The sequence below is a fragment of the Cebus imitator genome, unplaced genomic scaffold (genome assembly GCF_001604975.1).
Source record: "Cebus imitator isolate Cc_AM_T3 unplaced genomic scaffold, Cebus_imitator-1.0 Scaffold512, whole genome shotgun sequence".
NCBI classification, from domain to species: Eukaryota; Metazoa; Chordata; class Mammalia; order Primates; family Cebidae; genus Cebus; species Cebus imitator.
This window is the reverse complement of record NW_016107827.1, coordinates 1,467,935-1,494,064: the sequence shown is the minus strand read 5'-3', so window position 1 is coordinate 1,494,064 and position 26,130 is coordinate 1,467,935. Positions and strand designations below refer to the sequence as shown.

Sequence of the window (26,130 nt, the reverse complement as noted above, 5' to 3'; positions counted from 1 at the left end):
TCTTGCCTTCCACGGCTCACATCCACTCTTCCCCTTCCACAGCCCACGTCCGCTCTTGCCCTCCACAGCCCACGTCCACTCTTCCCCCTCCACGGACCGCGTGCGCTGTTCCCCTCCACATAGGGAAAGCTACAAAGGAGAAGTGATTTCTGCTCCTTTTCCAGTCTTACATGGCAGGGGGCATGACGACGGTTCCCTTCCCCGATTGCCAAGTCTCTCTCCCGGGCAGCACAGGAGTGCCCTGGCGGGGCAGTGCGTCACTGCGGCCCTGCCCGCTGAGAAGGAGGGAGAGCATGCTGGTTCTTGTCTCCCTGCCTCCTGCCCTCTGGCAGTGGCCTGTCTGCTCTGGTCACTGTTGTTGGCAGCCTTGAACTGGGGCATTGTGACCGACCTGAGTGGGTGTGGGAGGGGCCCTGACCTCCGCTGGGACGGGTCCTTAGAGACTGGAGCGCCGTGCAGCCACTGACACAGCTTCACTCAGCTCCCATGGGGATCTACCTCGTCTCCCAAACAAAGAAAGTCTCCTCTTGTGTCCACAAACATGGTGTGGGCCTGTTAAGGCTAAGGTGGCCTGGCTCAGGCTCTCAGGGCAACAGAGGGAAGTCCTGCCACTGACCCTCACATGCGCACTGGCAGCGAGCTCCCCGTGAGCCCCGGTGTGGGAGCACCCCTGCCACACTTGGGCTTGGGAGCTGTGGCTGTGTTGGGTAAGGAGTGATGGGGACTCGGGGAGTGATGGAAGGTGGGGGAAGCCAAAAGACATGTAGCGGGGCGGGGGGGGCAGGACCGCGGTGTGGGGACAGAGGCCAAGGCGGGAATGAGGTCAGATTGTCGGAGGGACTGGGGGTCAGATCACTGAGGGTCCTGAGTTGGAGTGGAGCATTTTCAAAGGGACCTTTTGGAAGAATCCTTAAAAGAAAATCCTGAATTAAAGCCACTGTATCAAAGCTTCTCACATCTGCCTGTGTGAGGACAGCAAGACGCTGGTGCTTCTGAAGCAGGTCCTCGTGTGGGTCCAGCCTCAGCGCTGCCCCTGTGCTTCTGAAGCAGGTCCTCGTGTGGGTCCAGCCTCAGCGCTGCCCCTGTGCTTCTGAAGGAGCTCCTGGTGTGTGCCCAGCCTCAGCGCTGCCCCTGTGCTTCTGAAGGAGCTCCTGGTGTGTGCCCAGCCTCAGCGCTGTCCCTGTGCTTCTGAAGGAGCTCCTGGTGTGTGCCCAGCCTCAGCGCTGTCCCTGTGCTTCTGAAGCAGCTCCTGGTGTGTGCCCAGCCTCAGCGCTGCCCCTGTGCTTCTGAAGCAGCTCCTGGTGTGTGCCCAGCCTCAGCGCTGCCCCTGTGCTTCTGAAGGAGCTCCTCGTGTGGGTCCAGCCCCAGCGCCCCAGCTGCTCCTCTCTGACCATGTTTAGTCATGAGGGAGTGAGAGGAGGCCTCTGAGACGCGAGCCCTGTGATACTCGGGCAGACAGAGGAGGCACAAACTGAGTCCTTATTCCAGACTCCAGAGGCAAACCAGGCTGGGCTTGGCTCTAGGGCAAGGCTGTGTTTACAGAAGAGATGACGGGAGCAGGGACCTGTCAGGAGCAGGACGGGAAGATGTTCATGCTGAACAGCACGGCGGAGGTTTGGTCCAGGTCTAGATTGTTACCTCATAACTGAAAGTCCTGTTGGCCTTGGATGCAGTGCCATACAAGGAGCGTGGGAGTTGCTGTCACACTTCACGGCTCTGGTCTTGGATAGCTCCCAGGTTGATGAGATTTAAAATCCAGAGAACGCTGGAGGAATTCTGCAGTATTATGTTGTATGCATTTAAAAGTCAGGGAAGCATAAATCTGGCTCCAGTCCATCACATATACATTTTATATATGAAAAAAATTGATGCCAGAAGTTAAAAGCTCACAGCTAAACAGGGCAGAGCTGGAACCAAAGCTCTGAGGCCTGATGATGTGTGCTGGGTTCTGCCCTCCACCAGCTGGAGTCTCACCTGCCGGCCTCACCTGCCTGCCAGCAACTCACCTACAGTCCAGAGTCACCTGCCTGCCAGCAACTCACCTACAGTCCAGAGTCACCTGCCAGCCAGCTTCACCTAATGTCCAGAGTTACCTGCCGGCCAACCTCACCTGCTGGTTCACCGTGTTTATGGTGTTTATGGTCTACCATTTTTAGTTAATTCACCAGAAACAGAAAATGTTTCCTTGGAATTTTTCCATTTTGTTCATTGCTTTCCCCTCTGGGATTAGGAACAGTTTAAAACAGGTGGGTAGAGTGAACCTGTGAATACTATGGACAAATATTTGAGGGAATGAGATCTGCAAATACACGGTCGCCTTTTCAGAAATGCTGTTAGGTCAGGGGCTGCCAGGAGGGAGGAGACTCTGGAGGGAGGAGTTCTCATGTGCCTGCTGCCAGGCCGGGGACCCCTGCGCTGGGGATGGGTGAGGTCTGTTTTCATGCTTTCAACACTTGACCAGGCTGAATTTCTGTCTTTGTAGTAACGAGCTGAGCATGAAGACAGATTCCCGCTTAAACTTGCTGGACGATGGGACCCTGATGATCCAGAACACACAGGAGACCGACCAGGGCATCTACCAGTGCATGGCGAAGAACGTGGCCGGAGAGGTGAAGACGCATGAGGTGACCCTCAGGTACTTCGGGTCTCCAGGTATGTGGTGGGCATTTCACACCTGGGTTCCATCCGGAATCGCCATCCCTCGCTATCCGACTTCTTACCTTGCACCCCAACTCAGTAAACTGAGAATAAACATTGAAGCCTGAAGTTGAAGCTCCAATACCAGGGTTAGCCCCAAAGCTTTCCAAGCACAGGGAGGGTCGTGGGTGATCCATGAGAGGTGCTGTCGTCCCCAGTTAGCGCCTCATCTGGGGACACGCTCAGAGTCTGCACAGCCAGGGCAGTCCAGGCTGTGAGCAGCCCATGGAGAGAGGGCCTTGGAAACCTGGAGAGACTGTGCCACACCCTGAGCCAGCCACCCTCACCCTGGCCCACCGACCCCACCGCCCACGCCCATCTGAAGAGACAGCTCCTCAGCCACAGCCAGCTGTTGCCATGTAGTAATAAGGTCTCTATTTTTCTCAGGGCTTGGATTATGTAAAAGAAACCACAAATCTAGATTTTTATCCAATATTTTCATGTTTAAGGTAATGGCACTGAAATTTAAAACATTAAAAAACTGTCCCAGCCACATCAAGCACAGCTGTGGCCTCTCATCCATCTGGGCCCCACCAGGATGCAGACTCTGCTCTGATCCACCTGTTTTATCCAGGGCATTGTCAGAAGAGGAGCTGGGGCCTTGCAGAGCTGCTGAGAGAGGCATTGGGTGGCCCCACCGTGGCGCTGGGAAACGAGGCGGATCACTCCACGCCTCTGGGCGGGTCTGCCTGTCCCTGGCCTCTCGTGCGGAAGCCGGTAGAGTCAGAGCCCTTACCCAGGGAGGCTGCAGGTGTAACCTCCTCTCTGAAATGTTTTGGCTGCCATTAGCTTCAGCCACAAATCATGCCAGGGTCGCTGTTTCCCTGATTTTGTATTTCAGGCCATTATGGTTAGAAAACCTGCTGTATGGCAATGTAAGTGGTTTTGGCATTTTTTGTTTAGATCCCAGCTCCTTAACTGGCCTGATCTCTGCATTACCTGGTACATCCCAGCACAGACACAATCGACAGTTACCAGTGAGTGAGAATTCCTGGCTGTCACATTTCCATTCAAAGGAAAGCCCAAGGATATAGTGCTGCTGCTGAATCATGGCCCTTCGTCAAACAGCCTTCCATGTTTAGCACAAGGCATTCAGCATCCTTCCAAAGTCGGGGTGCTGTGGGCCTGTGCAGAGAAGTTAAGACATAGCTCCTGCTCATGGAAGGAGCATGGGCTGTATTTGTAAGGAATTTAGAAATCCACAAAACAGGGAGAAAAAGTTGGGTAGTGCTGTTTAAGTATATGTTATAGAACAAAGGAGAATGACCATGGATTATGAGTAATGAACTGCCTAGAAGAGTTGCTATGCTGGTAGGTTAATTGATTACTGGACAGGAATATTTAGCCAGCTCTTTATGGCTTGAGAGTTCCGAATTTCACTCCTTGGATCTGACTTCTTGTGTCTTTCTCCGGGACAACAGCCCTGTTTAGTATCCCAGTCTGAACATGTGGGTGTGGCTCCCTCAGATACACACAGAGTCTCCCGCAGTCTGGTGACAGGGAGTCCCTACAGCATGAGGGAGCCAGCCCCGAGAAGCCCGGAGCCTCAGCCAGGCCACACTACAGCCCACAGTCACACCTGGCCCACTGCCTGTTGTCCTAAGGTCTACGAGCTCTTTTTAAATGACCAACACTTTTAAAAGAACAGTATCTTATGACAACATGACGGCTATAAGAAATCCAAGTGTCAGAGTCTGTGATAAAGTTTGCTTGGAGTGTGAGCACACTCATTCTTTTGCACAGTGTCTGTGGCTGCTTTTATGCTACCGTGGCAGAGTTGAGTGGCAGCAACCAAACCTCTGTGGCCTTCAAAACTTAAAACAGGCACAATCTGGCCCTTTATGGAAAAAAATGGCCAACTGCTGTCGCAGACTAGGAATAATGTATAGTAATAGGAACAGAATGATGAGTAAGTCTCTGTGAACCGTAAAGGGGCATATCACACTCACAATCCTGAAGCACTGTTGTTAGGGGCAAATAAATTTGCAATTTTTAATCTTTCTGATGAATTACATCTTTTATCATGAACGCTTCTATCTCTGTCATTGCTTTTTGCTTCAAGGCAAATTTGCTGTAAGGTAGAGAACAGCCTACACTTGGTTAGCATCGTCCGGTGCATCTTTTCACACCATTTTGCTCTAAGCCTTTCCATGTACATACGTTTGAGAGGTTTAATATAAATAATATACAGCTTGAAATTTTTTAAAAATCCAGGCTGTTTTTCTTAAAGTTAGTCCATTTAAATGTTTATTATAGTTAGCAATATGAGATTTATAAATTCTACCTTTTATTTTAAACAGTTTGTCCAAACTTTTCTATGCTCCCTGCTTTACTGTGAAACAATAATTTTCCATATTTGCTTCCCACTACTAGTTTAGACATTATATGCCCATTTCTGTCCGTTTAGTGGTTGGCCTAGAAAATTTTAAATGCATTCTTAAATTGTCAAAGCCTGAAGTTAGTTTAATCTTCCTAACATGCATGCATTCATTCCTCTGAGTTTATGTGCTTAGTTCTGTTTTTTTTTTAACCTATAAACATTATTATTTTGTTCTCCCAGTGTTTGTCTGGATGCATCCACATGGTTCCCACTTCCTTTGTTCATATCAGCTCTTCTTTCGGGGATCACCCTCCTCCTACCTGATGTGGGGGAGCTGGGCGGCAAGCCCGTGCGAGGACCAGATGTTAGTGAACAACATTGACATGAGATTTATTTCTCTTCTGTTGGGCATCGTTCCCTGGGTGGGGCTGGCCGGCGTTGACATTAGTTCTTTCTCATGCCAAGGGCACAGCACTGCGGGGTGCAGCTGCTCGGGTTTCTGTTGGACGTCTCTTCCTGGGCCTGTGTGGATCTGTGTCTTGGCTTCTGCGCCTCATGGCTCTTTAAAGCTAAACTTAAGTTATAAGGTCTGCAAATGCCCTCAAGGCCGACTTTAACTTTGGTGTTCCTATGTCTCTAAGTAGCTTCACGGTTTCCGGTTTGTTATTCTGATAGAAATGCTAATATTAAATGTCCTTTCCGTATTTTTTATAATTTATACTTAAATATTTGATGAACACAGCTTACCTATGAACATACGTAAAAAAGGTAGAACGTCTTCCTCGTGCTCTTTCCGTCATCCTCTCCATTCCTATTCCATTCACCTCTTCCCAAAGTACTTAGTTTCGTCCCTGTCTGTTGACAAAAAAACGTAAGCATATTTGAGGCAAGTGATCCTTCTCAGATGGTAACTTAGAAATCTTCCCAGTCTTTCACTTTTAATACAGGAGTTTCTTTTACTGTCTTCCTTCCTACAGCTGCATAGAATCCCGTTATCTAAATGCACCATAATTTATCTAACACGTTCCCCTTTGGAGTGAATTTAGATTTTTTTCCCAAATCTTTAGCTATCACAGTTCCATGTCTTTTATTCAATAACCTTTGGGCCAGATGTCATTTGATATTCAGAAACTTGGGGAAAATTTTAGAAGGGCAGCACAGTGTATAATCCACACAGCAATTTAGACCGTCAGCAGAGCATGGGACAGTACCCTTTAATCATTGTGTTAATACCCTACAGCAAACTGTATGGATATTCACAGAAAATAGAATGAAGACTATATGTAACCTCATGCTAGATAGATCCAATTTTGCAAACAAGTTATGAAAAAAATGATGATTTTTGGAGTTTTCTGAATTTTAGCATGGCACATAAGGGTGGCTGACCTGAAGAAACAACAGGGTAAAAGGAAAACAAGTAACAATTTTTTTTTATTTATTTATTTATTGAGACAGAGTCTCATTCTTGCCCAGGCTAGAGTGCAGTGGTGAGATCTCAGCTCATTGCAACCTCTGCCTCCTGGGTTCAGGGGATTTCTCCTGCCTCAGTCTGCTAAGTAGCTGGGACTACAGGTGTGCAACATCACACTTCGCTAATTTTTGTATTTTTAGTAGAGACAGGGTTTCTCCATGTCGGCCAGGCTGGTCTCGAACTCCTGACCTCAGGTGATCTGGCCATGTTAACCTCCCAAAGTGCTGGGATTACAGAAGTGAGCCACCACATCCAGACCAAACAGAAATTTATTTGGACATATGTCATTTTATGTGCTTGTAAAAATATCTCTAGATTAAGTGTCTAGCAGGATGATTTTATTTTTTAATTTTACTTTAAGTTCCGGGATACGTGTCCTGAATGTGCAGGTTTCTTACATAGGTATACATGTGCCGTGGTGGTCTGCTGCACCTGTCAACCTGTCATCTAGGTTTTAAGCCATCATGCATTAGATATTTGTCCTAATGCTCTCCGTCCCCTTTCCCCCCACCACCCAACAGGCCCCAGTGTATGACGTTCTCCTCCCTGTGTCCATGTGTCCTCACTGTTCAACTCCCATTTATGAATGAGAACATGTGGTGTTTGGTTTTCTGTCTCTGTGTTACTTTGCTGAGGATGATGACTTCCAGCATTAATGTCCCTGCAAAGAACATGAACTCATTTTTTTTTATGACTGCAGAGTATTCCGTGGTGTATATGTGCCACATATTCTTTATCCAGTCTGTCATTGAAGGGCATTTGGGTTGGTTCCAAGTCTTTAATATTAGAAATAGTGCTGCAATAAACATACGTGTGCATGTGTCTTTATAGTGGAATGATTCATAATTTGGGGGGTATATACTCAATAATGGGATTGCTGGGTCAGATGGTATTTCTGGTTATAGATTTTTGAGGAATCACCACACTTTCTTCCAAAATGGTTGAAATAATTTACACTCCCACCAACAGCGTAAAAGTGTTCCTATTTCTCCACATCCTTTCCAGCATCTATAGTTTCCAGACTTTTTAATGATTGCCATTCTAACTTACATGAGGTGGTATCTCATTGTGGTTTTGATTTGCATTTCTCCAATGACCAGTGATGCTGAGCTTTTTTTAATATGATTGTTGGCGGCATAAATGTCTTCTTTTGAGAAGTGTTGGTTCATATCCTTTGCTCACTTTTTGGTGGGGTTGCTTTTTATTTTCTTGTAAATATGTTTAAGTTCCTTTTAGATACTGGATATTAGAACTTTGTCAAATGGATAGATTGCAAAATTTTTCTTCCATTTTTTAGGTTGCCTCTTCACTCTGATGATAGTTTATTTTGCTGTGCAGAAGTTCTTTAGTGTAATTAGATCCCATTTGTCAATTTTGGCTTTTGTTACAATTGCTTTTGGTATTTTAGTCACAAAGTCTTTGCCCATGCCGTTGTCCTGAATGGTATTGCCTAGGTTTTCTTCTAAGGTTTTTACGGTTTTAGGTTTAAGTCTTTAATCCATCTTGAGTTAACTTGTGTATAAAGTGCAAGGAAGGGGTCCAATTTCTGTTTTCTGCATATGGCTAGCCAGTTTTCCCAGCACTATTTATTAAATAGGGAATCCTTTCCCCATTGCTTGTTTTTGTCAGGTTTGTCGAATATCAGATGGTTGTAGATGTGTGATGTTATTTCTAAGGCCTCTATCCTGTTCTATTGTTCTATATATCTGTTTTAGTATCAGTACCATGCTGTTTTGGTTACTGTCGCCTTGCAGTATAGTTTGAAGTCAGGAAGCATGATGCCTCCAGCTTTGTTCTTTTTGCTTAAGACTGTCTTGACTATACAGGCTCTTTTTTTTGGTGCATATGTAATTTAAAGTAGTTTTTTCTAGTTTTGTGAAGAAAGTCAATGGTAGCTTGATGGGAATAGCATTGAATCTATAAATTACTTTGGGCAGTATGGTCATTTTCATGATATTGATTCTTCCTATCCGTGAGCATAGAATGTTTTTCCATTTGTTTGTGTCCTCTCTTATTTCCTTAAGCAGCAGTTTGTAGTTCTCCTTAAAGAAGTCCTTCACGTCTCTTGTAAGTTGTATTCCTAGTTATTTTATTTTCTTTGCAGCAATTATGAATGGGTTTGGCTCTCTGCCTGTCTGTTATTGGTGTATAGGAATGGGAATGCTTGTGATTTTTGCACATTGATTTTGTATCCTGAGACTTTGCTGGAGTTGTTTATGAGCTTAAGGAGTTTTGAGGCTGAGACTCTGGGGCTTTCTAAATATACAATCATGTCATCTGCAAACAGAGATAATTTGACTTCCTCTCTTCCTATCTCAGTACCCTTTATTTCTTTATCTTGCCTGATTGCTCTGGCCAGAACTTCCAATACTGTGATGAATAGGAGTAGTGAGAGATGGCATCCTTGTCTTTTGCTGGAAGGGAATGCTTCCAGCTTTTGCCCGTTCAGTATAATATTGGCTACGGGTTCATAAATAGCTCTTATTATTTTGAGATATGTTTCATCAATACCTAGCTTATTGAGAAATTTTAGCATGAGGGGGTGTTGAGTTTTATCAGAGGCCTTTACTCCATCTATTGAGATAATCCTGTGGTTTGTCACTGGTTCTGTTTATGTGATCGATTACGTTTATTGATTTGCATATGTTGAACCAGACTTGCATCCCAGGGATAAAGCCAACTTGATCATAGTGCATAAGCTTTTGGATGTGCTGCTGGATTCAGTTCAATGGTATTTTAGTGAGGATTTTCACATCAATGTTCATCAGGGATATTAGCCTGAAATTTTCATTTTTTGTTGTGTCTCTGGCGGGTTTTAGAATCAGGATGATGCTGGCCTCATCAAATGGGTTAGGGAGGATGAAGAAAATTAGAGTCCCTCTTTTTCTATTGTTTGTAATAGTTTCAGAAGGAAGGTACCAGCTCCTCTTTGTACCTCTGGTAGAATTCGGCTGTGAATCCGTCTGGTCCTGGGCTTTGTTGGCTGGCAGGCTCTTAATTACTGCCTCAGTTTCAGAACTTGTTATTGGTCTATTCAGGGATTTGACTTCTTCCTGATTTAGTCTTGGGAGGGTGTATGTGTCCAGGAATTTATCCATTTCTTCTAGATTTTCCAGTTTATTTGCATAGAGGTGTTTATAGTGTTCTCTGATGGTAGTTTGTATTTCTGTGGGATCAGTGGTGATATCCCCTTTATCATTTTTTATTGTATCTATTTGAGTCTTCTCTCTTTTCTTCTTTAGTAGTCTCTTTTGTTAATCTTTTCAAAAAGCCAGCTCCTGGATTTATTGATGTTTTTTGAAAGGTCTTTTGTGTCTCTGTCTCCTTCAGTTCTGTTCCGATCTTACTTATTTCTTGTCTTCTGCTAGCTTTTGAATTTGTTTAGCAAGATAACTTCTGGGCAGTAGAGTGTGCACATCTTCAGTGTCGGTATGCGTGGCCACGTCTCTGCAGGTGGGCTGGACCAGGGTGGGCTCCCACTGCCGGCATGGGAGGGTTCTCTTTTCACACAACCTCATGCATGAAACACATTCATAATTGTGTGGACTTTTTTCTGGGCTTAAATTTGAAAATACTATCTCTTTACTTTTAATTTGCATTTTTTTGTGAGTAAATTTGATAGTTTTGTTTAAGTATACTTCACTAACAATATTTTGTGCCAGTAAGAACTACTAGCAAGGTCTGACAAGATTTACATAATGTATTGTATTTAGAAATAAGAACTCTCCATGGAGCTCAGCACGTGTTTAAAGAAAAAGCACTTCCTAATTAGCCCTTCCTGACTAGCCGTGGCTGCTCACTTTCCGTAGGTGGCATTTCCTTTGACCCAGGGCTGTGAGCCATTTTCATTGTCTGCACGTTTCTTTAAAAAGAAAATATGCAGTTACTTTGTGTTTGTTTTGCCTGTTTTGGTGGTAAATAGAATTAATAGCCTGACATAAGAAAAATCAAGCACAAAACATGTCAAACCAGGAGAAATTAACTGAGAATTTCTGTTTAATTGTGACAGCTCGACCCACTTTTGTAATCCAGCCACAGAATACAGAGGTGCTGGTTGGGGAGAGCGTCACGCTGGAGTGTAGTGCCACGGGCCACCCCCCGCCACGGATCTCCTGGACGAGAGGTGACCACACACCCTTGCCAGTCGACCCACGAGTGAACATCACACCTTCTGGCGGCCTTTACATACAGAACGTTGTCCAGGAGGACAGCGGAGAGTATGCGTGCTCTGCAACCAACAGCATCGACAGCATCCACGCCACTGCGTTCATCATCGTCCAGGGTGGGTATCCATCCTCTGTGTCAGATCCAGGACTCAGCCCTGTCCTCCGCCATCCACCAGCTCACAGCATGGTGCCCAGAACACTCCACAGAAACTTCTGCCCTGTCCATTTCACTTGGTTTATTTTTATCCATAACACCCCCATTGGACTAACTACAGACGATTACAGTTTGTAGATTTTTAGAATAGAAGCCTGGGTAGGACGGGCTCTGAGCTCGGGCTTTGGGGTCTCCGGATTTCTAACACCTGGCTGGCAGGCGTGTCTGTCAGATAAGTGAGTGTGTGTGTGTGTGTGTGTGTGTGTGTCCACGTGTGCACATGTGCAGTAAGGTGGTTGATACACCTTGCAGACAGCTTCGAATACTTCCCTAAGATCAATTTTGGATGTAGCCTCCTGGGCATATTCAGCGTTTTATGCATTCTGCCTTGTATTTCTACATTGCTTAATTGACTGTAAAATGAGTTATTCTTGTGAAGTGGGACTTTTACTGGAAAACATTCAAACAATACAGAAGAGCAAAAGGTCAAGTATTAGAGATGCTATTAGAGATAGAGAAATCATTTCCTTCCGCACGCCTCTCTTCAACCCTTGCCTGCCTCACCGGCGATCTGTCAAGAATCCATCCTTCTGATTTTCTTTGCACGTACAGCAATGCAGCCATGTTACATGGATTTACTTTTTTGTGGCTGTAACTTTTATGAAAATGGAATCATACCAGACAGTACTATTCCATAAGTTACGCTTTTTCCTCCAGTGATCAGAACCGCTGTCATCATACACAGCCACACCAGGTGGCATTTTTTTAAGCATTTGCAAATAGTAGTTTAGGGTGAGGGTTGAGAGGAGTCGTTGCAAGTCGGCCTGGTGTCCACAGCCGCGACGTGATCTCACCCGTGCCCTGCGTGCGTTGCAGCTGATGATGTGGCTGAACGCTCTTTGTGTGCCTTCCAGGGTAATGCTGAGGACACACCCATGCTTCGTCTTCTTTCTGCTTCACTCCTGTCTTCTCCCGTGCCCTCTGTCTCCTTCTGATCCCTCGTGGTAGACTTTGCTCATAGCGGTCAGTGTCTGTCAAGACTGCGGTCATCTTGATGGCGCTTTTACCCCATGCTGTTTTTTACATGTCCTGTTTCGAATGCTTTCCCCCCCGGAAGCTCTTCCTCAGTTCACTGTGACGCCTCAGGACAGAGTTGTCATCGAGGGCCAGACAGTGGATTTCCAGTGTGAAGCCAAGGGCAACCCACCGCCCGTCATCGCCTGGACCAAGGGAGGTAAGAGCCAGGCCCCGGGCCTTTGCCTGCTCCCTCCACAGCCAGACACGGGAAGCACACATTTCCACCGTGGCCAGGCAACCCGGCACACTCTGGGCAGGGCTGAGCTGGGACTGGGTTCCACATGACCAAGGCACTGGGGAGTGCAGAGCTGTCTGCACACACCCCGCGGCTTCTTATCCACGTGTGGCTGTCCCTCGTGGACATCGTGGCAGGAAACTCTCAGAAGCTCTGTCATTACTGAAGCGACTTGGGGTGCCTGCCTTTGACTCCCTCACGCCTGCCTTGTTTCAGATAGTCTCTAGGTCGGGCCTTTAAGCAGTGACTTGAAGGAATCTGTTTGCATGGAGGATAGAATTTTCTGGAAACAGTCATGGAATATATTAAAACAAACAAACAGCTGTTGCTCCGCTTTGCTTCCCAGAGCTCTCACTGTCACCTCCCTGTTCAGCGCCGTGAACTCTCATGACATTCTTAGCCTCCCCCCCAACCCTGTTCCTTCAATGGGAAATCACTGGGCATGCTATTGCATAAAGGCACAGCCTGGGTGGGGGTTTGGGTGAGGGCAGGAGCTGAGACTGACCTCCCGGTTCCTGTCCAGGGATGCAGGCAGTTGCCCTGAGACCTCTGGCCACCCTAGCTTGCACCGAATGGCCAGCCCATCCCTTCAGCCCTCTGAGGGGCCCACCCAGAGCTCCTGAAGTCTTGGGGGAGGAGGCCTGTGCTTGCACCACACGCCCTGGACTTCCTTTCCTCAGGCAGTTACAGGCGGGAGCAGGGGAGGTTTTTCCCCGAAAGGAATGTGCTGGGGCCTCACTTCACTGATAGCTCCAGCACTCGATCCTCTCCCCGGCTCTCCCAGCTCGCATCCGCCCCCCTCAGACCCCCGAGTCCCCAGGTCCTCCTGGCTCCCTGGGTACTGCTTTTCCCTCTGTTCTCTGCCCCTTTCAACCCCTCTCTCTGAGTTACGGTGGTGCCGGGGCGTTCAGGCATCACGATGGCGTCTGCTGGGGAAGCGAATATTTGCTTATGGAGGGCCAGACCCAGGTGAAGACAAGCTTCTGTGATGCTGTCAGTTTGAGAGCAGGGGCTCTCGTACGGCCAGGTGTGCCGTGTAATGAACGGACCCATGCCCTTGCAGGGAGCCAGCTCTCCGTGGACCGGCGGCACCTGGTCCTGTCATCGGGAACACTTAGGATCTCCGGGGTTGCCCTCCATGACCAGGGCCAGTATGAATGCCAGGCTGTCAACATCATTGGCTCCCAGAAGGTCGTGGCCCACCTGACCGTGCAGCCCAGAGGTAGGCGCCAGGAGGTTGTGGGCGTAATGGATTTGCTCAGATCCGTTATCAGGAAACAGATTCCGCAGCTAACGTTCCTATTACTCTTGGTTATGAGGCGTTTGCTCTTCTCTCTGCGTTCTGTTCGCCGTCATTGTGCCCGTAACTCTGAGGTATCTGCCTAGTAGCTCATTCAATCTCCATCCCTTTAGCTGGTGAAAACATTTGCTTATTTTCCAGTGGTGATTGTTTTGAACTTGGATAAGACTGACTTGTTAAAGTAAAACCTGTTAGGTTTTTTTTCCCGTTGGTTAATTAAGATTATTTTAGAAAACAGTTGTTTCTAACTGCCCTTTCTGGGGTGGTTATTTAAGCAGCACGGTGGAATCAATTTAGCTCCCAAGGCACAGACCCCAGGTGATGTGTCATGAAGCCAGATCTGGTTCCTCTCCCGTCTGCCCACTCTTCCTTGGAACCCAGCCTTCCTTTTGTTCTTTTTGGATGTCACTTTTGCCTGTTCTCTCCAATTAGAAGAATACCTGAGACCTCATATCCCCCCGATAGAGTCAGCCTAGCACTGACTGTGGCCTCTGCAAGAGCGGCGGCCACCGACCCAGCCGCGTGTTGCAGGAGTCCTGTGCTGACCCCAGCGTTAGCACAAGTGGCCCCGGAGCTGAGCAATCCAGGTTGCCACAGACCCTAAACCTGTCATGGGGACCATGGAGAGTGGGGCAGAGAGGCTGTGCGGGGAGGACATGGGCTGGATTTCCTTGTGTCCCTTTTGGGGATGTCCCGAGATGGTGCGGGGCTTGCCTCTGCCTGTCGTCAGTGAGCTGTTGGTGACTGACCCGCTGGATGGGCTGTGTGTTTCCTGGGTTTGAACCCTTTGCGTCCCTGACGTAGCAGGACTTTGGGTGCCTGTGTAGAGAATGCGGGGCTTGGGATTCCCGGGCGGCCTCCCAGATGCCCGCGGTCGGCCATGCTCCTGCTCTTTCAGATGAGGAAGCTCCTCTCTCTCACTGTGTTTCCTTCTCCCAGAGTCGGGCTGTCCTCAGAGCTCATTCTCTACCGTGGGCCCCATGGCACAGCACCTGCCTGGGACTGTCCCACCACCAGTGCAGGGTTGGGGGCTGGAGGACATGGTGCCAGCCCGCCCTGGGCCCCGCGGCTGTCTGTCTCTGTGCAGAAGGACGTTGGCTATGGTTTACTCTCCTTGCTCTAGGAGGCGGGCAGATCTTCCCTGGGGCCCTCCAGGCTCTCCGGCCCCACACAGCGGCCACTGGGAGGCAGAGAAAGGGCCCATTCTCGAACCAGCGGCAAGCTCCTACCATCCCTGGGTGGCCCGATGGAGGGCAGGGGATTTTGCTCTTCTGAAGCTTTTTGATGTAAATGACTTGTTTTCCTGGATTCTCTCCCTCTGCCTTCCAGTCACCCCAGTGTTTGCCAGCATTCCCAGTGACACAACGGTGGAGGTGGGTGCCAACGTGCAGCTCCCCTGCAGCTCCCAGGGCGAGCCCGAGCCAGCCATCACCTGGAACAAGGTAGGTGGGCAGGTGCCCACACCACTCACCACTGGAACGAGATAGGCAGGCAGGTGCCCATGCCCCAGCCTCCCCTCTGCCGTAGGGTGTGAAGGGCCGGACAGCTGCTGCCTGCCTGCTTCCTCTACAGACTTTCTATAGCAGAAAGAAAAACATCTAAGTCCTAAGCCTTGAGGTAAAAATACTCTGAGGGCATCATTACTAATCAGAACTAAACAAGCTTGGAGCATTCCGTTTTTTAATCTTTTTTGGTAACAAAAGCAAAGAAAAACCCTTGTATAGAACTATGGTCTCATCATCAATAAGGAAGGGGTTTCATTGTTACTTCTTTCTTTTTTTTGCTGTTTTTATGAAGCTCAGTGGGAAAATGTGGGCAGCATTCACACCCCATGGTCCATGTTTCTGTGGAATGCCTCCTGGGAGCACAGGGCCAGCCACGCTGGTCCCCGTGGAAGGAGAGTGCTCAGCGGAGACAGCCCACCCTCCACCCGCACCCCGGCACTGCCCTGTGCATCTCGTGTCTCCCTCCTCGCCACACGCGCCCCAGGCATCTGCTCTTGGCTCCTGCCTAAGCTGTCACTTGTCCCTCTGTGTCTGCCTCTGAATTCTCCTTTGCCTCTTGAAAAGTCTCCTTTTCTTTCTGAGACATCCCTGGGTCTCTTTGTAGGGCCCCCCACCGTGACAGGTGCCCCGTCTCCTCATTGTGGAGAATCATCCTTGCATCAAGCTATCAAGCTCTGTCCTCCCAAAGAATGAGATGTGGGAAGAGTTTCTCTTGCCAGATTGGCATTGGGAGAACTGGCCACACCTCCATCCCTTTCCAGGCCTGGATGGATCCTAGCGCAGCCTCAGAGAGTTCTCTATCTGCAGATCCTAACACATAGCTCCCCAGCCCCGACTCTAGGTCAGACAGCTGCACTTCTTAGTCTTATTTCTATTACTGTTTTCATTCTGTTTTATTCCAGGATGGGGTTCAGGTGACAGAAAGTGGAAAGTTTCACATCAGCCCTGAAGGGTTCTTGACCATCAACGACGTTGGCCCCGCAGATGCAGGTCGCTATGAGTGCGTGGCCCGGAACACCATCGGGGCGGCCTCAGTGAGCATGGTGCTCAGTGTCAGCGGTGAGTGCCGCATGCTCAGGTCTGCACCCGTGGTACCCACAAAGAAAGTCCACAGTCCCCTAGTGCCATCCCAGGCCAATTGGCTTAGGTTGTTTAGAACTGTTCAGAAGACAAAGCATCCATGATTCCTAGGTGGGGACCCTCTCCTGGTACACAGCCTGGCTGCTCGCCCGCCCTTCCTCTCCACTCAGTCACCTGCAGCCCATCCACGGGCAGAACCTTGACCTGCAGCCCGTCCACAGGCAGAGCCTTGCCCTGCAGCCCATTCACTGGGCAGAGCCTTGCCCTGCAGCCCGTCCACCGGCAGAGCCTTGCCCTGCAGCCCGTCCACGGGCAGAGCCTTGCCCTGCAGCCCGTCCACGGGCAGAGCCTTGCCCTGCAGCCCGTCCACGGGCAGAGCCTTGCCCTGCAGCCCGTCCACGGGCAGAGCCTTGCCCTGTAGCCCATTCACCGGGCAGAGCATTGCCCTGCAGCCCATCCACGGGCAGAGCCTTGCCCTGTAGCCCATTCATCAGGCAGAGTATTGCCCTGCAGCCCGCCCACAGGCAGAGCCTTGCCCTGAAGCCCATCCATGGGCAGAGCTTTGCTCCAGGATCATCCACACGTGTCCAGATCTGACCGGGTGTCATTGACAGTTACAACTGGGCAAATGTGGTTGCTTTATGAGATTCTGCTTCCTTGGCTGTGCTTTCTCTCTCCTCGGGCTCTGGCCAGGCACCCTCCGGAAATGTCTCAGCAGGAGCCTCTCGGGGCCAGTCAGTGGTCTCAGAGCTGTCCTGACTCTATGGCCGCACTTCTGTGTGCACCCTGGTCCCCTGCCACTCTGTCCCACTCACCTGAAGCCCTGGGCACCTTATCCGGCTCCTTGCAGCAAAGGCCCTGGTCGCTCTGGTCCATCTTTCTCAACTTGCAGACCCCATGATGTCTCCCTGACCCTTCTCCATGTCACCTGTGGCCACTGGGGTGACTCTCACACCCATTAGCTTTGCACGGGGTCTTTACCGTGTGACCCAAGCCTGCACCTCATCAGCGGTGTGTTCCCCACCCCACCTCTGTCCCCCTAGAGTTACCAACACTCTGAGGACACGCACAGACCCCCTTCAGGGGTGAAGGACCCTCTCACCGCCTCCCCACTCCCCGCATTGCCGGCCTGCCCACTGGGCCTCTGCTGGGCCTCTACTGTTGCCTTTCCACTCTCATTGTGGCTGACCCACCTTCTCCACGGGACTTGCTAACACACACGGAGAGTGACTCCACTCCGTGCTGTGGGCATGGGAGACATGCATGTAAGCCGTAATGGAATTCCTCAAAGACTTTTAAGAATTATTTGAGGAAAAGTCTTAACTGACCTTATTTTACCATTATATGTAGCGTGTGAAATGAGTATAAAATTAAGTTGATGAAACCTAAAAACCAGTGGATTATTTTCAATTATTTGTTTTTGGCTTGAAAAATGTTACCTTAACATGAATTAATTACATCTAAAATTTAATCTCCCACCCATCATTCCATTCCCTCCAAATACCATCATGATTCATACTATGATTGGATTTCTTTTCTTTTTATAAAAAGGTAGATATGTAAATGCTTTTGGATTATTTTCCTGTGATCATTGCTTATAGAAAAACAAAATCAAATTAAACCATTAATAAGAATGAAATATTAGAATATAAAATTATATAAAATTGCTTGTCTCATATATCTACCTATTAGTATAAAAACATTCCATTCCAAAAATTAGTAAATTTGGGCTCTGAGGTACACACACAAAAGTCAGGCTTCTGCCTAGTGACATTCTTTCAGCCATTTGAGCTGTCCATGTGTCCATACCTTAAGTATTCAGAATAGCCGATCAGCCCGCCTGCCCCAGGGGCCGTGATGTTAGCTGGCGGGAAAGTGAGTCAGGCTGGAGGTGTCCATCAAGCTCGGTGTGAACACAGCGTGTTGGAAGAAGATGGTTAGCAGGCCCTCGGGCCGGCCCAGTTATCACCCACAGTGGCCGCCCGCAGCCATGCATGCAGAGGTGCCTCTGTGGGCTGGGCTCCATCCTCAGTCTGAGCCCGGTGGACCAGGCGCCCGGTCTCGTGGAGTGCCATCCTGGTGGAGAGGGGAGTTAGGAGCCGTGAGATGAACGGGTGCGTTCAGACAGAGAGGGGTCCCTGAGGAGCAGCAGGGATGGCATGGCAGGGGCGGGGGGACAGAGAGGGTCAGTCATACCTGAGTATTGAATTCTGAGCAGAAGGAGCCACGGGGAGATGAGGGGTGACAGGGAGCAGCCTGGGCTGGGAGGGTAGAGGGGTGGGGTCCTGTGGTCAGAATGAGCCCAGCACCACGGGGTAGGGAGCACAGGGCTGGGCCATCTCAGGGACCCTCGTGCCCACTGGGCTGCAGAGTTAGCCATCCTTGCCCACATCCCGGGAAGCCAGGGGGCAGTTCCCGCACAGGATGTGTGAGCCGCTCTGCCTTCTAAGACTCGGCTGCGGCTGCGGATGAAGGGTCCGGTGAGGTAGCGAGGGACAGCGGAGGATGCCGGACTGGGTGGGAGGAGGAGCGCTGTGCCCGTGCCCACCGCTGGGGCCTGTGGGCCCATCCCCAGACACGCAGCTGATGGCAGATCTGAGGGGCCTGGCGATGCTGGCTTGCACTGTGGGGTGACCGCCGGGCTCTGCCAGTGTTACTACCTGAGACCCAGAGACAGTCGGGGGGAAGCCGGCCTGGGGGAGGTGGAGACGCCGGAGTCCTGTTTAGCGTGAAAAAGGGAGAAGCCTGGGCAGTGCGTTGCAGCCAGAGTGAGCTGCAGGGAGAGGGCAGGGCGGTGGCGTGGCGGGGACTCAGGGAGAGTGTGGAGGACCCGAACACGCGTGGGCCCTGGGCTGGAGCTCCGGCGTGAGGCCTGGTGGGCAAACACGTGGAGTGACACCTGTGGACAGTCACAGAGAGCGAGGTGGGACTGGCCTGACCCTCGTCACCAGGCGGAGGGGGGGAGAGACAGAGGGGGCGCCTGCAGCTGAAAAGGAGCTCTCAGGAGGAAGAGACCAGGAGAAAGCAAGTCCTAGTGAGGAGGGGCGGGTTCCTGCGGGGGGGGGCAGGTTTCCCTGAGGACAGAGCAGGTCCTTGTCAGGAGGGTGGAGGCCCCAATCTGTCAGGTGGGAGCAGCTCCAGACAGGAGGAGACGCGTTCCAGGAGGGAGAAGGCAGGTCCTACTCAGGAGGGGGCAGGTTCCAGGTGGGAGAAGGCAGGTCCTACTCAGGAGGGGGCAGGTTCCAGGAGGGAGGGGGCAGGTTCCAGGAGGGAGGGGGCAGGTTCCAGGAGGGAGGGGGGAGGTCCCAGCAGGCAAGTGAAGGATGCTTTTTTGTAACGATGTTTTGAGCTGTGTTTGCATCTGTGAAAAGATTGCATATATTGGAGAAAAATGAACTCAATTTCAGGTTTATTGGGGTTCATGTCATTGGTGAGATGATTAGAGCTGTTTTCATCACTAAAAGTTGGTTGGAATTAGTTTGTATTATTTGGTAAAATATCAACTGGGGACTCATGTTAATATTAAGCAGAAAAGAATGACAAGAGGGAACTAGAAAGAGAGCAGTAACGTTAGGGGTAGATAAGCCCTGTGATTGTGTGTATGTGTATTTCTGTGTTTGGTGTGATGTTTTAGTGTATGTTGTGTGTTTATGTGGTGTTTGGGGTGTGTGTATGTCTGTGTTGTGTCTCTTTATGAGTGTGTTTATATATAGTGTGATTAGTATGTGTGGTATGCTGTGGCGTGCTATGTGTGGCGTGTGTGTGTACAGTGTGGTATGTATATGGTGAGATGTGTGTGTGGTATTTATAATGTGCTGGGTGTGTTGAATTTGTGTGATGTGTATGTATGCCTAATGTGATGTGTGTGGTGTGTATTTGTGTGTAACGTGTGATGCATGTGTGATATTTGTGTGTCTGTATATATAATGTTCTGTGTGTGTGGTGCATATTTCTGTGTGGTGTGTGCGTCATGTCCTTTGTGTGGTGTGTGTCTGTGTTTAATGTGCTATCGAGGCGGGATGTGTGTGTGTGTAATGTGATGCATGTGTGGTATGTATCTGTGTGTGACATGCGTGTAATGTGTTTTGTGTGGTGTGGTGTCTGTATATAATGTTCTGCATAGGTGGTGTATGTGTCTGTATAATGTGATGTGTGTGTGGTGTGTGTGTGTATAATGTGATGTGTGTGTGGTGTGTGTATAATATGAGTTGTGTGTGTGTATAATGCTGTGTGTGATACGTGTGTGGTATGTATTTGTGGTGTGTATGTAATGTGTCATGTGTGGTGTGGTGTGTGTCTATTAATCTGTGTAGGTGGTGTGGCTGTGTGTATAATGTGATGTGTGTGTGACATGTGTGTAATGTGTTATGTGTGGTGTGGTGTGTGTCTGTTAATCTGTGTAGGTGGTGTATGTGTGTCTGTGTGTATGATGTATGTGGTGTGTGCCAGGTTGAGGAGTGTGTATAATGTGATGTGTGTGTGGTATATATCTGTGTGGCATGTGTGTAATGTGTTATGTGTGGTGTGGTGTATGTCTGTTAATCTGTGTAGGTGGTGTATGTGTGTCTGTGTGTATGACGTGATGTATGTAGTGTGTGCCAGGTTGAGGAGGGAGCTGCCCTGTGTAATGATACAAGTCCATGGGTGAGAAGATGGGATCATGGAGGCAGCAGATCTTTGAAGAGGGGAGCGGGTCAGGATTCGGAACCCAGGGAAGCCGTGGCCTTTGATGAGAGTCCACACCTCCCACGTGCTGTCAGGTGTGGTGTAAGATCTTCCATGCTTCACGTTGGAACGACTTCCCGTCTTCTTATTAGGTATAACATGATTTCAAAAGCTAAAGTCTGTAATTTTCATGCTGTCTGAAACAGCTTCTAATAGAATTTGTGATAAAACAATTTGAGTTTGGGTTTGAAAAATAGAAATAACATTTGGAGAAGCCTGTGGCTAAATGATGTAGTGTCTAGACATCACTTATGAGTAATTGTGTAGTGTTTTCCCAGTAATATGCGACTTCGTGTTTTCCTAGTTCCTGATGTCAGTCGGAATGGAGATCCGTTTGTAGCCACCTCCATCGTGGAAGCCATTGCAACTGTTGACAGAGCTATAAACTCAACCCGAACACATTTGTTTGACAGGTATCATGGGGCTGTAAACACGCTGACCCTGAAATCACTGGGCTTTAGGGTGACGGTGGGAGCCGTTAAAGAATGCATGCCGTTCTAGTGTATGAATTTTGACTTGATTATCTGATGACAAAAATGTTTAATTTAAAAATCACGAACAACATGGGCATCTGAGTTTTCTGGGGGTTGAGATAACAGAAGGACGAGTGCTTTTCAAATAGAATCTGGCTCTGATCCACAACCAAAAAATTTCCAAAAATTTTGACTCATTCCTTTGGCTGATGACTAAATGATTTGGCAAAACCAAAATATTTTAAAAGTCATTAGTGTTATTTGTTCATGTTGTGGATTCCAAAGCAGTTTTTCTGCATCTGATTTGAAATGCAATATCTGTGATTTTCTCTATTGCCTGAATTAATTATTTGTTTTTAGTGTCTTCTGGTTTTTGTCTGTTTTGTTTTTTTGTTGCCTCGCACTTCGGATGAGGAAGGTATAGTACATCATGTTGTAGAAAGTAGCTGTAGAAATATTAATAGCAGTGATTATATTTTTGGATACTGGTGAATTTTATCTTCAGTAATTTGTTTCATTCTTCCTTTTTCCTCCCTAAACTTTGGTTAGCCGTCCTCGTTCTCCAAATGACTTGCTGGCCTTGTTCCGGTATCCGAGGGATCCTTACACGGTTGAACAGGCACGGGCAGGAGAAATCTTTGAGCGGACTCTGCAGCTCATCCAGGAGCACGTGCAGCATGGTCTGATGGTTGACCTCAACGGAACAAGTCAGTGCCAGAGCCTTTCCTTCCTCCTGCATGGCCTGAGTCGTGGGGTTGAACACGCCGCAATTAAGTCAAATTCCCAGGGAAGAGCTCCTGCATTTTCTTTCCCACTGTGCTTATGAAATGTGAAATTATTTCCTTAAACTGTGAGTCCTCTTGAGCCCCACGGTCCTGTCGCCTTCACTTTGGTTTAATAGGAATCTCTCAGGGACATGAAGTCCCTTTGAATGCTGGTCAGGATACAGCGGGTCCACCTGCCCAGGGTGGGTTATGCCAGCCCAGTCCTCTGCAGCAAAGGAGCCATGGGGAGGACTTGGCAGCGTGCTTGCTCCCTGAGCAACATTGCTTCCTGGGAATGTGGTTCCGTGCGTGTCAGGAGGGCTGTTTCCGAGGAGTCTGGGTCTGTGAAACACAATGAGGTCGCTCTGGGCTGCTGTGGATGCTGTTGGAGGAGGCGTGTCCCCCACTCACTCTGCTGTGGTACTTTGCCATTGCCCAGGAAATCACAGATGCCCAAATGCCTTTAGCTGTCATTATTGGCCTTGCTGGAAGTTGTACTATTGATGAACCCACAGAGGACCCTGACTTTATTATGTAAAAACATCATTTTCAGCAGCAGCTTGTTACTTACAGTTCTGTGCGCAGGCAGGCACGCGCAGACACACACACACACACACACACACACACATACACACACATAGACACACACACACAGACACACACAGATACACAGCACACACACAGACACACAGCACACACACATACACACACACACAGACACACAGACACACAGACACAGACACACACACACACAGCACACACACAGACACACACATACACACACAGCACAGAGCAGAATGCAACAGCAGCTATCCCTCTGGGATGAAAGAGCTGCTTTATAATTTTTCAGTTTTCCAAATTGTCTTCCATGAGCATATCTTTTACGATTAGGGCAAAAAATGTTCTTTAAGGACTGAATGAAAGAGACGTGGGGTTGAGGCCTGTCGGGCGACTTACCCCGGTCTTCAGAGTAGAGCGGCTGCTCTGGGCCAGTCCCGTCCGTCCTCTTAGGCTTTGGAGCCCTGTTGGTGCTGAAGCGCAGGCACCCGCCCGTGTAAAGGTGTGGGTGCCACAGCTCCTGCTTCCTGGTCCTCTCCTGACCTCTTGTGGTTGGGGGTGTGGGGTGGGCAGGAGGGGAGGGGGAGAGGAAATGTTGGAGTTGGCGGCCTCTGGACGTTTCTGCTTTTCTTGATGGATGAAACTCCTGCGTCACCTCCCAGACACATTCCTGGGGAGAAGCGTCAGAGCCCATTTTTTTATTTCAACAAGTATTTACTGGGCACTTTCTACTGTCAGACGCAGGGTGAGACTAGGTTGAGAGGCGCCGGGCATGTGGGTGCCAGCCCCTTCCCAGTCCCTGGTGCTGGCCTCCTGGTAGGAAGGCCGTGTTTTCTTCCCCAGAGAATGAAGAGAGGAGTTGCTAAGTAATTTCTTGCTACTTCCTTTCTTCATTTAGTCTCAGGATCAGATCCTTGAACATTGCTGCCGCAGCCCAGCCAGTGGGTTCTGCTGCCACCACCGAAGTAAAGCCATCTGGAAACCTCCCCTGGAAGCCAGGCTGTTTGATATTGTTCCTTATGAGGAATTGCATGTCCATTGTGTGTCATTACATGCTGATTATAGAAAGATTTAGACTCGGGGAAAGGCAGAAAGGAAAAGTAAAATCACCCCAACAATGTGAAATCACCATCTACGTTTGCTGTTCACCTAAGCAGCAGGTAGATGCACATGGAGGTACTCATTTCCTTACTTGCTGCTCCACACGCCTGTCGGGACACGCCCTCTGTGCCAGCCACTGTCCCGGGTCAGGACCTACAGCCACAAACTGAAGAAATAAAAACCTCAGCCCTCAAAGATCAAACCTCCCAGAGAAACACAAAGGGAAAACCAGAGAGAGGCCCCTACACCTAAGAAGCCACAGCGAGTGACCCAGAGAGAAACAGCAGGCGGGAAGGGGGTGGGGTCCTGGGTGCTATTCTCCATGGGCAAAGGTGACACTGGAGCAGGGACCCAGCAAGGGTGAGGGGGCCTCCCTGGAGCATCTGAGGGGACTGCACATGCACAGGCTTGGAGGCGGGGCTGCGTCGGCACAGTGGAACAGCAGGTGGTCAGTGTGGCTGGAAAGAGGGTGCAGGAGAGGCTGATAATGTCAGGGAGATTTGCACTCCACCAGAAAGGGCCTGGAGCGAACAAAAGGATATGTCATTGGCCCTGCATGAAATGGGCGCCTTAGGGTTTCCTCCAGAGAAGTAATGTGGTTTGATGCATTTTAAAGCATTGGGCTGGGTGACCACTCCGCATGGGGTGAGGGCAGATGTGGGCAAACCAGCCCTGGGAAACGGGGCCAGGGCTGGTGCTACCTGCTCTGGTGGCCAGGTCTGGTCTGCCTGTGAACTGGTGGCCATTTTTGAAAAAAGTGAATGCACTGGAGGGAGCCCGGAGACCAGCCCCCGCAGCCCCCGCAGCCCGGCCAGGCATTTGGGAGAAAGCGCTTTTCCTCCTGGAGCTCTGCTTTCTTGGCTCTGTGGTGGGACTTCCTAAGAGTAGCTGTGGAGATAGGTCCAGACATCTCAGCGCACTGTTTCAGTCTCTGGCAAACGTCAGCCAGAACGGAAGCAGGGTGTGTGTTTCTGACTTATTCTCCCCAGCCGGGAAAACACCTCACTTCCAGTTCTTTGCATTCGTATGTGGATGTTGTGGACACTGCTCCCCCACAGAAAAGCGGCTGCCTCTTGTTTCCTTTAAAGGTGTCCATAGTGACACCTATGGTCTTGACAAGCAGAAAGTGGCTGGAGGAACTTTAGAAAAAGAGGCAGTGACAGCTCAGAACTCCATGTGTGTGCACATGTGAAAGTGTGAGTGTGGATCTGGAAGCATGTTTGCATGTGAATGTGTGCATGTGTGAGTACTGAACATTTAAGCATGCACACATGTGCACATGAGATGCATGTGTGTGCACGTGTGCATGTGAAAATGAGCACACGTGCATGTGTCTACATCTGTGTACAGGTGTGGGAGTGTGCATGTATGATTGAGAAAGAGAGAGAGAGAGTGTGTGTGTGTGTGTGTGTGTGTGTGTGTGTGTGTGTGTGGCTCTTCAGCAGGCACGGCATGTGTCTGTAAAGGAGTTCTGAGGAAGGTGAAGGTCTAAGATGGATGACTGTGTGGGGGAAGCACTGTGACGAACAGAGGTCTGAGTGTGTCCGACCGCTGGACATCGAGTAGTTCTTGCTCAGAGCAGGTGTCTCGAAGGCGAAGACTAGGAGCTGTACTGTACTTAGGAAGAGCTCTTTCATCTGTGGAGCAGTGGCCCAGGCTACCAAGTCTGGAATTTCTTCTGTAGCTAGTGGGCAAAGATGGAAGTTTTCTAAGCAAGAAGGTGACCTAGCCGGAGCCTGTGTGAGGCTCCTGGGAGGGTGCGCTTGCTGTGGGCAGGAGGGGAATTGAAGACCAGTGCCATGGAAATCAGTCCCAGGACTGCCAGAATGGAGAGGAGGGCACAGGGGCCAGGAACATTTTGAGAGGAAGCATGAAAGGAAGTGACAATATTTTGGACATTGAGGGAAGAGCGCACAAAGCCTCAATGGACCGAGATGTGCAGTGACAGGTGTCAGGAAATCCCCTGCTCCGTGGTGTGTGGAAACTGACGGTGTGGAGTCGTGTGGAGGTGTGGTGTGTGGGGACTGACGGTGTGGAGCCGTGTGGAGGTGTGGTGTGTGAGGACTGACGGTGTGGAGCCGTGTGGAGGTGTGGTGTCTGGGGACTGACGGTGTGGAGCCGTGTGGAGGTGTGGTGTGTGGAGACTGATGGTGTGGAGTCGTGTGGAGGTGTGGTGTGTGGAGACTGATGGTGTGGAGCCATGTGGAGGTGTGGTGTGTGGGGACTGATGGTGTGTAGTCATGTGGAGGTGTGTTGGTGGCTGATGGGTACAGTCGTGGAGGGTGGTGTGGAGCGGATGATGGTGTGTAGTCATGTGCAGGTGTGTTGGGGGCTGATGGTGTGTAGTTGTGTGGAGGTGTGGAGGGGATGATGGTGTGTAGTCGCGTGGAGGTGTGGTGTGGAGGTGATGGTGTGTAGTCGTGTGCAGGTGTGTTGGGGGCTGATGGGTACAGTCGTGGAGGGTGGTGTGGAGGTGATGATGGTGTGTAGTCATGTGCAGGTGT

At 49.5% G+C, this 26,130-nt stretch overlaps 1 protein-coding gene across 3 annotated transcripts in view; it reads left to right on the top strand.

Moving 5' to 3' along the window:
• PXDN (peroxidasin) overlaps positions 1 to 26,130 on the top strand; it is a 105,141-nt gene that overhangs the window by 61,715 nt on the left and 17,296 nt on the right. For all 3 annotated transcript variants that reach the window (XM_037733294.1, XM_017514044.2, XM_017514043.2), the window contains 8 exons: positions 2,483 to 2,652; positions 10,498 to 10,770; positions 11,926 to 12,042; positions 13,184 to 13,342; positions 14,750 to 14,862; positions 15,828 to 15,984; positions 21,035 to 21,143; positions 21,753 to 21,910. In XM_037733294.1, coding sequence (XP_037589222.1) covers positions 2,483 to 2,652; positions 10,498 to 10,770; positions 11,926 to 12,042; positions 13,184 to 13,342; positions 14,750 to 14,862; positions 15,828 to 15,984; positions 21,035 to 21,143; positions 21,753 to 21,910 — 1,256 coding nt within the window. The remainder of the gene's footprint in view (positions 1 to 2,482; positions 2,653 to 10,497; positions 10,771 to 11,925; positions 12,043 to 13,183; positions 13,343 to 14,749; positions 14,863 to 15,827; positions 15,985 to 21,034; positions 21,144 to 21,752; positions 21,911 to 26,130) is intronic.